The following is a 13,264-nucleotide window of genomic DNA, read 5'->3' as shown; positions in this document are numbered from 1 at the left end:
TATCCCAAACCTGCACGAAATGGATCTGCAAAGTGTTTCATGAAAGCTACACAACATTTTATCACTGCGTGAGAATGCCAGATTGATAGAATCATAGAATCGTTAGGGCTGGAAGGGACCTTCAAAGGTCATCTAGTCCAACCCCCCTGCAAGGAACAGGGATATCTCCAACTAGATCAGGTTGCTCAGGGCCTCATCCAACCGGGCCTTGAACGTCTCCAGGGATGGAGCATCCACCACCTCTCTGGGCAACCTGTTCCAGTGTTCTACAACTCTCATGGTAAAAAATTTTTTCCTAATATCCAACCTGAATCTACCTCCCTCTATTTTAAAACCATTACCCCTTGTCCTATCACAACTGGCCCTCCTGAACAGCCTCTCCCCATCTTTCTTGTAGGCCCCCTTGAGGTACTGGAAGACCACTATAAGGTCACCCCGGAGCCTCCTCTTCTCCAGGCTGAACAGCCCCAACTCTTTCAGCCTGTCCTCATAGGAAAGGTGCTCCAGCCCTCTTATCATCTTCGTGGCCCTCCTCTGGACCCTCTCCAACTGGTCCATGTCCTTCTTATGTTGGGGACTCCAGAACTGGACGCAATACTCCAAGTGAGGTCTCACGAGGTTAGACTGCAAAATATTTGTTGGTCGCATGATACATATAACAGATGGCAAGTTCCCTTTCATAACATCTAAGACCTCAATATATTTTCTGAAAAGGTAAAAAATTTCAAGGAGCCAATACTGAATCTTAATTTGGGCAGATGAAAGGCAGTAAATATGCATCATTACGACAAACATCTATATAGAGCTCACCTTCAATTAATCCAGAATTCTCCCCATAATACCCTGAGCTTGGCTACAATATGTCTAAACTTAAATTATTCTATTTAAGTACTGCAGCAAATCCAGTTCCAGAGTAAAAAACAGTGGACAAGGAATGTATGTGAGTGCATGCGCTTGTGCAACTGTACGTGTATATACACAGCACAAATAAAAAAGGATGGAAACCGTTAGTACTACTAATTGTAGAATATCCTTGCTGCATATAGGACAGTCAGATGAGGTACTCATGAAAAGATGCTGTTAAACACATACAGTGGAAAAGTGACAATTCAAGTCAGACAGTTATTTAATATCTCAGTTCAATGCTTTCATCTCCGTAACACGTTACACTTAAAAATCCCAATAGCTGCAAATAATAGAATTCTTTTCTTGCTCCCCAAATTTCACTTTGCTTTCAGGAGAAGGTGACCAAAATTGAACTGCCAAAGCAAAGGACTAGAGAGAGTGCCATACAGAGGATTAAGGAAAAAACTGAGCTAAGTCAGTCTACTGTGTTCCAGCATTCTCTGTGGCGAGTGACCCGTTGCCCTCTCTGGTTTTCATTTGCTTTTCACTGTACTGCCTTATGTAACTGTTCCCTCCAGCTCATATATTTCCAAGGTGAACAAAAGCTCAAGTGATTATATTCGGCTTGGCCACAAAGGTGATTTTTTTCCACTAACTTCTACTTACCGGGTTTTATATTTTTAATCACATAAAAGTATTAAGCCCATTGCAGTTCAGTTGATCGATCCAGCTTCTAAATGCCCACGCTTTCCCATTTTTGACCAGAAAAATAGTTCCGATAACGTTAATAACTACAAAGATTAAACTGGATTAAGGTTGGAAAGGAAAAATCATTTGGTGGTTGTTTTTCCTTCCCCTTTGCAGGCCAGGCTGCCCTTATTTTGGTTCGGGACCTAGAACTCCTTTTCATCTCCCTAAGCATCGCTTTGCCCACACCGATATCCTACAAAAGCCAGCCTGTCTTTTCAGAATAGATCTCACATAAAAAGGACTGAAGTCCATTATCCAAAGTTATTTTCAGCGATCGCTCTGAAGCGGCCTGACCTGGAGTCACACGGAGGCAAAAGCAAGCGCAGCCATAATCCTCTCTATAGCATGAGTTTACTCATGACATTTTCTTGATCCAACCTTTTTTCAGTGGTGAAACCTATTGCTGGAGATAACCACGACCCAGGGAAACCAAGAGACCCGTGCTTACAAAACCGTGCAAAACACCAACAGATCCTCAGCAGCATTCAGTCTGTAATCCTAGCAAGGCAATGCGATTTATAGAAGCTAAATCCTCAGATTTTTTTATTACACTGTGAGAGCATGTTCAGTTTTAATATTTGTCAACACGTGTGAATTCAGCTCATCGTTTGTTTGTAGCACAGTTGATACAAATTTCAACCTAAATTTGTGCAGAATTACATAACTGACAAGTCAAACAATTTTGATCTTCCAAAAGTTTACCTTGCGACCTACTTCACTCTTTCCCAGAAAATTCAAAGAATTAAATCTTCATAATTGTACAAATTTAAAGTTGATGAAATTTCAAGCTCCAGACCTTCAAAATCCTGGGAGCATTTTACCTCCTACATACAGCACGACAATTGTTTACGTTCATTGTGAATTCTTTCCGCACCTGAATTATCAGAATTATTTCCTGAAATATTATTATTTTCTCTGAATTACCAGGGTCTGGAACCAGCTGTTAGCAGAGAGCAGATGTGATATAGCTAAGGTAAATTGTGAGTTGACAGTTCTTACTTTTTCAGAATCTAGTAAGTCCTTTCATCAGGAAGTCCTGATCTCACTGGTAAGAATTTAAACTGACAATCAAAATATAGTCAGAACTAGCAAATATTAGATTTTCAATTTATCAAAAATCTATTACTAATGTTTGCCCATTCTTTAAAGATGTTTGTTTTATACAAAGATAGATATCCCTGGTGATTTCAGATTTCAGAAGAATGATATGGGATGAGAGGCTGATGAAATTTACTTACAATTTGAAATAAATGATCCTAATTTCTTAACTTATACTGTGGCTTTCAATATTTGCTATATAGTAGTATTTACCTACTGTATACTATGAATTAAGTTTTATGACACCTCTGTCAGGTAGATGTTTTAAAAAAAGGAAAGGGAAGAGATATAAAACATTTGGGAAAAAAACTTCTAATCCATAATCCTGATGCAACTTCCCCAGATCTTTCTGGGAAGAATCTTGCAGTGGAATCCCAAATTTCATGTTAAATTAGGGCAGAAAATACTCTTTGTTCATAAAACGTGCTTAACGTCCCACGAAACTCCAATAAAAGTGCTATTACATGGATTACTGTTATCTTAAAACACTGAAAAGAAATGTCTGAAAACCCTCGCTCTGTAAATAAGTCCAAGCATAAAAGCTAAAAGCAAATACTCAGGCTAATCAGATCAGTCTCAGATATTAAACTGCAAAATATGTAACACTTGTAAAACTTACAGGCAAATTAGCCCAGAATATTAGCGGGAAGAACACAGCCCCAAGGGAGAGGCATATCTCATAAGGAAAATAACATGACAAAGTCCACAAAACAAGATTAAATATATCTTAACGCCAAGCCACAGTGAAAACCCAGTGCATTCATTTTCTATTAGTGAGAAGGTCAGATATAAACCTGTGACTGAAATCACACTGCACGGCAGCGACCGTTCACCATATGGAGCAGCGTTGATGAAGTGGGGCAGGAAGGGCATGAGAAGGGCGACTCTTCAGCTCGTTCTGCTATCCCTCCCGGCACATTCACATCCGGTTGAAACTTCACACCAAAAGAACTTTACAGCAATGGTCAGAGAGGGAGAACAGTGTTTAAAAGGACGTAAAGAAGGGAGCAGGGAGTTAAAGATGTTTCAAGAGAAAGCCAGCAAGGTATAAAGATACAGGAGGATAAAACCATCGTGCAGAAGAAATGATGGGCTGTTCAAAAGGAAAGAATGGACTGGCACTGATGAGCACTGATTATCACGATGGATGAAGACGAATGCAGGCTAAAGTGCAACTGCTTTAGGATTTTTATTTTTAGTCATATTGTTGAAGAAAATGGGCTTTCAAAGCAGAGTACTTCATGGCTGCCATGTTCATGTGCCTTTAACCAGGACGTATAAAGACTACATCACCAGCACAAAGGAAATTTTCAATGTCACTGTAAAACCTTTACGGAGGAAGAAGAGTTCAAACTGCAAAGTACAGATCCTGAACCAAACTTTCCAAAGTTTGGAGCACCAGAATTTCCAGATATTTCTCATTAGAAGTGCTTCAAGAGCACTTAGAGGAAAGGGTTCCTTTTTTTCTACTATCAGTAATGCCAAAAATAGTAAGAATTAATGCATGCAAGTTGTAATGGATTCTCAAACCCAGAAACATCTCTCTCCCATCAGAAAACATTAGTGAAATTTGACATAATTCATGTAAACTCAGTCTACGGACATTTATGAACCAGTCACCTCAGAATCCCCATTTCTAGCCATATTAAGTCTCACACATACAGTCTTTCTGTTATGAATGTATGGATCGATTAAAATTCAGAGATGGCAAGCAGAAAGCAAGGTTATTTATTGAAGGAGTAGATACTCCACCAAACTGCTGGGTTTTCTGCTGGGCAGAGATCTAAATCTAGTCCAGAGACACAAAGAAGAATCAGAGAGACTTCAAATTCCGGAAAGGTACATTTTCGACAGAGCATTTCTTTCCTTCTGTTGAAGCATATGAAATATTAATGTCAATTCATTACACATCAATGCATTTGTATACTCCCCTGTTACCAAATGTCTAAATGAAAACAGCCTGTTCTGAATAATTTACTCCTGAATCATCAGCCAGCTTTCTTCTGTAAATCCAGATCTTCACTATTCACCAAATCGCATCTATGACTGACAACCTTGTAGAAAAGATATTCTCTCTGTTGAGTTTCAGAAAGGTACAAGCATATGCGTACCTGATGTGCTATGAAACTTGGTATTTAGAACAGATATAAAAGCACTAATGATAAAGTAAAAATACATATAAAGGCTATAAAACTCGACGGTTTGAAGTCTGTGGGCTGGATCCAGCGTACAAGAACAACTTGTTCAACCTCCAATAGCAGTCTCTGAGACCATCTTTCCAGGAGGTCCTCAAACACATGTGGGAAGAGGCTGAGGACTGGATGAACTGCTCTGGCAACCCATGTGCTGCCATTTCAGTCCTGGAGTTCCCAAAACTCAGCCCACCACAGGAGTGTGCAGCCTGATGTGGACTGCCTCCACCAAAAGCTTTTCAGCAGAGAACCTATTTAATCCAAAGCTAAAGGCTATATGAAACCACAGCTCCTTAAAATAAATGACGACTTTGACTCAAGTGGTGACAATGCTAATTATTCCATAATTATTTCTGTAAATAGCAGCCTGATACCCTCGTTCGCACCAAGCACCAGACTTGCCGACAGCTCACTACTGTCCTCAGCGAAGGAGGAAAAGTTATGTCTGATGGCAGTTCAGAAAATACATTCACACAACTACTTCCCTTTCAAATACGAAGCTGCATTGCTGAAATAATTCATTCTGGTTTTGTCGTAGGGCTCTTCGGTAAGAGAAATTACAGAAATGTGCATTCTTCCTTCATATTCACATCCCCTTTCTCCCACTGCACAGGGTAGAAGAAATTTAAATGTACTTGCTGATTTGTGTTACCATAATAATAATCCATTACCAGGGAAAAAACAATTTCAAAACAAGAGTCAGTAACTACATAATTCCCTTATGAAATACAGAAGTGGTTTTGAGTTAAGGATTTTTTTTTAATGAACATGGGTATTTTTCCCATTTGCTCACTAATGTACTCATTCTAATGTACTCACTGTAACCTTTTTTCAAAACTTTTTTTCATTTGTTACTAATAGCATACAATTATTTCCAATCTTAAGATCCTGAGCCAAAAACTCCACTTTTTTGAGGCTAGGAAAAAACCTAAAACCACACACCATTATTGTATTGGTTGCTGCAGAGATACACAAGTGGAAGGCAAAGGGTCAGCACTTAGGAAGGGTAATCTTTCAAACACTGAGAGGAAAAATGGATTAACAGAATAACTTCAACAATATATACTGCCTGAGTAGGATCCCAATTTACTCGTACTTTCCTTCTGGTCTTGCTATAGCCACACGGTTTCGGTTAAATCATTCAGTCTGTATAGGTATACTACAGGTGTGTATAGATATGTATGTGTATGTATATAATTTTTTTTTTTTTAGGAAGATGCAATCCAGGTACTTTTTGCTATAAGCTACTAAGATATTGCAAAAAAGCAAAGAAACTTACTAAATGTTAACTAATAATATCAAAACCCCCAAATTACCTCACAGGATGATGTGCAGTAGCTACTGCTAAGAAATGAGGTTTTAAGATTTGCTAACACGTTGCAGAGGAAAAAGATACCAAACTGAAACACATTTCCTGCCAGAAAAAGGCAGCAAAATTGAAGATGGGAAGCCATGCCTTTAGTCATACACTCACATGAATTATAAAGATTAAAAAGAAATGCAGTGTTCCGCATTGATAGAGCTATATATCTCTTTCAGACAGCTAAGACTGGATTGCACAATGTGACCAGTAATAAAAATGTACTTGTGACGTGAAAATAGGTGTTATGTAAAATAAAGAGGAGTCCTTCCCCTCTTTTATCCTAAAACGTAAAGAATGCTTGATCTCTTATAATCTGTGAACTTTATTATTTTTCAGCTTCTACTTTGCAGATATTACTTAATTTTAGTACTTGATTAGAACAAAAAGACCAATCCACTTCGCAGCACAAGGAATACAAACATAATTTTAGTAAAACTGTTAGTACAGCTGGTTTTATGTTTAATTTCTACATCCTCAGATTTTTCCCGAGCTTAACGTAAAGAGAGCTGTCAATGCATATATGAATATATAATGTTAGCAAAAATTGCCTTCAACACCCAGAACATACCTTTGTGTCCAAAGATGGATCACAAATTCAGATACACTAAGGGCCTGTTGGTGAAAAGTATACTGACCTGATTTGGACGCAGCAAATTCAGCAACAGGTAAAATGTTTCAGCACATGCACAGATAAATCAGATTTATATATTTCTCAAAAGAAAGCTTACCTGCCCATTTTTCCCCAGTTCCATTTCAACTATTGCAACAGGAGTGTTTATCTGATCGATGTGTCTTGACTGTGACTTCAGATCCACTCGCCAATTCATGTTTTTCAAGACATTATCCCAACGGCTTTGATTGATCAGGTTCTCGTGGATCTTTATTCTGTGGTTCTTCCAAAATTTTGCAATGACTGCAGCTTGATCTGACGTTATGCCACCTTGTTTTTTGGTTTGGGCAGTGAGAAAAGCCTCCAGCTGATTCAAATCCATGTCTGCTGAAGCAATTGACTGTAGGGAAAATAAGAGGAGAAAAAGGGAAAAGCTTGTTCAAAAATACTCTTCAACAGTCTAAGCTGAACAGTTTACCAAAAGGTCGCATCCTTAGGGTTTTACAAGTATTGGATTTTAAAAGGATAGTGCAAATAAAGCTGGGTTATGGAAAAAACCTGACAACTGTCATGAAAACTCAACTTGCAAGTGCCTACGACTTATCCCAGATTCCTGCCCCCAGACAGCTGGAGGGTAATAGATCATTAAACAGTGATGAGGAAACCGGGAGCACCTTTGGGAATGCAGTACTGGTACAGGACAGCAAGGAGGCTTCTCCCTGTCTGCCTGGCCCTTTCCTCCAGTATGCCCTGGGCATACACAGTCAGTCACTGCTGGGAGCACTGGGTCTGGGGTCCAGCATGATACCGCTGTTCTTGATAGTCTATTAAACAGGAAAGATGAGGCAAACACAGCATGCCCCCAGCCACGGCTGAAACAAGCAAGGAGACATCCCAGCTCGTTGCAACATTCCCAGCTTCGTTTGCCACCTCCGTGCCATGGACAAGGAAGCAAAACCGGTAAACACCGCACCAGCCAGGCAGGGCGGGCAGCATCAGCCGCAGCAGCAAGAGCCGGAGTCTTCCATGGGAGAGCCCGTGCGCGTGAAGCAATCCTTAAAAACGCAACTGCAGCTTCTTCTGAAGCCTCAGTGGACTCCGTCAGGCTAAATTCTGTACTTGTGTTTTGCAAGGGGGCGTAAAGGATCATTTGCTACTCTTCTCTGCACAGCAACAGAAATTGTACTTTCCAAACCCCTTTTTAAATAGATATCCAGTTTTTCCCCCTATTTTCCTAAAGCTGATAATCCTACAGCCTCAAGTTTGCATTGTCTAACTGGCAATGGTTGCTAAATACAGCTGCATCCCTTCACAGGAGGAGGACAGAGGAAACTGTGGCTAAGTTTCCCGACTGTAGTTTCAAGCAGATGGTTTTGCATCTTTCACATCCAAAATGGATGCAGCGTCTCCTAAATGAACATGCTGCTCTCCAAGCACGCGCCGATATGGAGCACAGCCAGGTGAAGTGCAGCCAACGCCACGATCCTTGCGATTTGCCTCGATTTAATTTTCCTTGACATGGTATTCCTACTGCTGTACTCCATACGTTCAGGGAAATAATGATCTTGTTAGCCAAAGAGGTGACACCGTGTGGCTTTTGGCTGGATGCACACCGTGTGCTTCACACTGCTCGTCTGCAAAACTGGGTATCGCTTATCTAAAAACCGATGGGTTAGGGCTCCGTGAGCTTGCCGAGGTCACAAGACCTGCTGCTTCTCCCCATTTCATCAGCAATGAACTAAATTTGTCAGCAGAGTGAGCTTCCAGCAGGCTTTGCTGCCTCTCTCTAGACCACACAGATGTCAAAGTATGCCATCTTAGTCACATCAGGAGTGGCCTGAAATAAAACGGCAGGTAAAAAAAAAACCCCACAAGAACTAGCCCAAAACAGAGAGCTCACACATCACATAAGCAACAAAGAACAGCAGCAGGTTTACTGCTTTGAAGGGAGTAAAGCCAGCAACCTCTAGCAGATATACCACCACATCCTCCTTATCCTGAGGTTTTTTCCCCCAAGAGAAAAGCAAATCAGAAACAACCCCCCCAAAAAACCCCAACAAACAGCTCATCATCTACAATGCTTATGCTGCCTTTTATCATCCAGTGCATAAGATCTTTCTCCTGAAGCTTTTGTAGTATTTTTTACAAGAGGAAGCAATGCTGTCCCTCGCTCTTGTGGTGGAACAGCTGCCATCTGTTACATGATCAAGAAAAGAAATGGCAATCCACATGACGTAACTGCTCGGCTCTATCAGGGTTCCAGCCTAATAGGAGCATCTGCCAATTTATTATAAAATTTGAGATGCCTAGTGCACCGCTGTGTCTTTTCTATAGGGTATTCGCCGTATCTGTATATATTGTTTGCTTTTATCATGAAGATACTTAAGAGGTAACTATCCTGTAATATCTAATTACGCCGTAAGTGAAAAAAGCACTTTTAATTTTCAAAAGAAAAGCTATTCAGACTTACAGTCCTTTCCTACAGCCATGTCTTACATGAACAGGACTGTATATGAACAAGAGTGTGATATAATTTCTCTTTTAACATTTTTCCTACCACTACCACTACATCTGTTTGGGGATCTGTTTGCATGTCGTGTGACACCAGCTATCACTTATGTACATCTTTGGTGTTGGTTTATGCAAACAGGGGGAGGAAAAAGGGTGAATCAACAACCCCAGACCCCAGCACCTTACGTAAGCCCTGTCAAGACAAAGACCAAGCCGAGATGCAGACTTTCTCCTCAGTTCAGCTGTGCAGAAAATTGCCTTCTGTTTCATGCCTGCGCAGGAACCAAGAACACAAACTGTGTCCTCTGCACAGAATGAAGCAAAGGTGTCACGAAGAAACATTTAATCTGCATTAAATGTGAACCTAATGCAGATTCACTAGATCAAATAAACCAGGTAACCCTTTCTTAGCTTGATTTTAACACCTTCAAATATTTCACATTTGTAACTCTTAGGAGTTTCTTTTAATCTCATCCCTTTCACAACTTTTTTTGCAAGATGCAGCAAGATCTCTGGCAGTGCTTTGCTACGCTGATAAAAACCACACACACAAAGTTCCTTACTGTGCTTGACACGTTATATAAATCTGACTCCAAAGTGTATCCAAAAGAGGAAGCTTATGACAAAGTTTGCAGATTTAAGCATAAGGAAGACAAAAGATTATTATTAGGGCTTACACAGGACAGCTAAACTTGCCCGTTTGGCAAATATCATCGACAATTTGACGATTAGTTAGGATCCAGCGCGAGCCACATTTAAAACCTCTGTACGTTCATGTACTATAAGCAACCTGATACAGTCTGCTACCAAAATACTATCATGTAAAACAGAGGAAGGAAACCATGTACCATAATTAGCAATAATTTATATATCTCTCAGACACATGCACATGTACACATGATATGGATCGCTTCATGCTGTACATGTAAAGAGCTAAAAAACACCAGAAGATAACAACCACACTATGTTTTGGGTGGAATATTTATCAGATAATGCATACTTTAAATAATATAGTGATATAGTCCATCATTCAGATTAGAATCTCTCTCAGGTTAGAAATACGACTACTACTTAAAAGCTCTTTTTCTTTAAAAAAAAAATAATATAAATTTTAATTGGAAGCCAGTACAACCAATCAATGACTTAGACTTCAGTAAAGCTGCACAAAGATATTAATGAAGACATCTTTTCTTTGAAATTCCTCAACAAAACCCACCAGCTATAAAGGTCTGCAAGTTACAGAAGAACAGCAACTCATTTTAATACTCTTTCTCATCCTAACTTGGAAATATTTCACTGTGGACTGGAAACCTGATAAGTTACAAAGAATGAGAGAACAATTAAAGTCTTTGCTTATCTTCCATCTCCTTTATTGTAGGAACACTTCCACAACTCATTCTTTAAAGAAGTGTAGTTCTACTCTATTGCTCGTATGAATGACCAGTTAAACTTCAAACTTTTTTTAGCTTGAGGAAACGTTTTAATTAAACTTGGCAAAAAATTTTATTTCCATTCATATTCTGCACAGCATTACAAACAGTTCTTTTCATTACTTTTAACCATGCTCATTTACTACACAGAATATCAAATTACAGTGAACATGCCTTATTGATATTTCTAAGAATTAATTTAAAGTTAAAACATGAGTGGTTCTTCTGAGCTTAAACTAAAGACGGATAAAATATACCTGACTATAGATCTCCCTCTCCTGTTTTTAAACCTTAGGAGCTTTGGATGAGCATTTACTACCACCAGAACAATGACCAGCTGCTGTCCAGCTCCCATAGCAGTGACAAAAATAGCTTCACTGCCAGAATAAACAACACACGCACATTTTAGCATCATAATCAGAAACTTCTCAGGACTTAAAGGAGTTGAAACCTGTTTTATCCATCAGCTCCTACAGCTGAATCACTATCAGCACTGGTTCAAGAGGGATACATCTTATTAGTGCCAATTACTTAGTCCAGACTGACCTCAAAGCACAGAATCTACTGCTGTACCTTGAGTCACTGTGCTGTCAGTGACTCGTCATCATATTATATAGACTTTATATTCTGAGCTAAGTGTGTGCACATGGAGATTGGCCTTAGTTGTTTCCCACCCCTCTTCAGCAGTCCTCGATAACCATACTGTTGAAATACATTATCACACCCCCTTTTTATTTACAGACTGCCCCTAGTTCTGTAGCATGTCAAGAAGCGCTGTGCTATGACACCCAGAAAAAAACATTATGTAGGAACTAATTCCAGTTTTACTGGTGTCGTGGGTTAGGCCGATACAGCAACTAAACCCCATGCAGCTCTCCCACCCCAGTAAAATGGAGAGAAGAAAAATGTAATAAAAGAGCTGAGGATCGAGACAGGAACAGAGGAGCACCCACCAACCATGGTCCCGGGCAAAAGAGGCTGTTTTTCTTAAAACAAAACTATTTATTAACAGCTACCTAGAAAGAGAAAAGCAAACAAAAACGGTTACTTAAGAGGATAACAAGAAAACAAGGCCAGGTCTTAAAAACACCACCACTCCCCCGCCTTTTGCCTCTTCTTCCCGGCTCCACCTCCTCCCCCCAGCGGCGCAGGGGGGCAGGGAATGGGGGAGTGCAGGTCAGTTCATTCCAAGTTGTTACTGCCGCTTCTCTTAAAGGAAAAGGAGTCCTTACACCATTGTCCCTTGATCCAGTGGATCCCCTACTCACGGCGAAAGCGTGAATCCTACCCGCTGGGGGGCAAATCCTTACCCCATCGGATTTGCCCCAAGTGCGGGCTTTACCAGTCCTGGGCTTTTAAGGAGTTGTAGCCACTCGCTCTGGCATGGGTCATCATACAGACTTTAAATGCGCTCCGGCGTGGGGCGTCATATCGACCTTAAATGCGCCTCCGTACAGACTTAGATGCGTAAATGCAAAATGCGTAAATGCGCCTCGACCTGTGCCCATGATTCACAACAGTCTCAGGCTCAGGCATCTCCTTTAACAAAGCACCTCCCCATCGGCGGGGGTCATCCCACGGACTCTAGATGCGTACCGTACTCAGGCTCTGGCGTCTCTTCTCGACGTGGGTCCTCCACGGGCTGCGAGTGGGTCTCTGCTTGCTCCACCGAGGACTGGTTGCAAAGGGGCTGCTCGCAAGGGGGACTCAGCCGCGGCACACGTTGCTCCGTTCCATCTTCACTGACCTCTTATCTGTGTGGCCGTTTCTCTTAGATCTCAGTCCTTTCTGGGTGAACTCGGCCCGGTGGGCGCCCCGGGAGCGGGGCTCTCCCCGAGTTCCCCAAGTGCCTCCGCCGCCGCCGCCATCCTCGATGGGGCGGGCACCGACACGGAGCGGGCACCGGCCCGGCCCAGGCCGCCGGCCCGGCCGGGAGCGGGGGCCGTGCCCCCCTCTCCCTTCTCCTTGCTCCTGGGCAAAGGCACACCTTTCCGGTTCCTTTGTCCGACGTAAATAGGGCAATTCGCAGAGGCGCCGATTGGCTCAAGCCCCGAGGGGGATGGGAGTCCGGTGTGACGGGCAGCTTCTGCCACCCGGACCTCCCCCCTACTTCAAACCATGACAACTGGTAATTACAAATTATTTAGAATCATAGAATGGTTTGAGTTGGAAGAGACCTTAAAAATCATCTAGTTCCAACTCCCCTGCCATGGGCAGGGACACCCTCCACTACACCAGGTTGCTCAAAGCCTCATCCAGCCTGGCCTTGAACACCTCCACGGACGAGGCATCCACAACTTCTCTGGGCAACCTGTTCCAGTGCCTCACCACCCTCACAGTGCAGAATTTCTTCCTTAGATCTAATCTAAATCTCCCCTCTTTCAGTTTAAAGCCATTGCCCCTTGTCCTATCACTACATGCCCTTGCAAAACGTCTGTCTCCAGCTTTCTTGTAGGCCCCCTTT

At 41.6% G+C, this 13,264-nt stretch overlaps 1 protein-coding gene across 1 annotated transcript in view; it reads right to left on the bottom strand.

The window, feature by feature from the left end:
• COMMD1 (copper metabolism domain containing 1) overlaps positions 1-13,264 on the bottom strand; it is an 82,641-nt gene that overhangs the window by 51,278 nt on the left and 18,099 nt on the right. The window contains exon 2 of the mRNA XM_086631851.1: positions 6,978-7,259. Within this exon, the coding sequence (XP_086487977.1) occupies positions 6,978-7,259 (282 nt within the window). The remainder of the gene's footprint in view (positions 1-6,977; positions 7,260-13,264) is intronic.

The sequence above is a fragment of the Tauraco erythrolophus genome, chromosome 2, assembly GCF_009769465.1.
Source record: "Tauraco erythrolophus isolate bTauEry1 chromosome 2, bTauEry1.pri, whole genome shotgun sequence".
Classification (NCBI taxonomy): domain Eukaryota; kingdom Metazoa; phylum Chordata; class Aves; order Musophagiformes; family Musophagidae; genus Tauraco; species Tauraco erythrolophus.
Note: the sequence above shows the minus strand (reverse complement) of the source record. Positions and strands in the feature narration are given on the sequence as shown.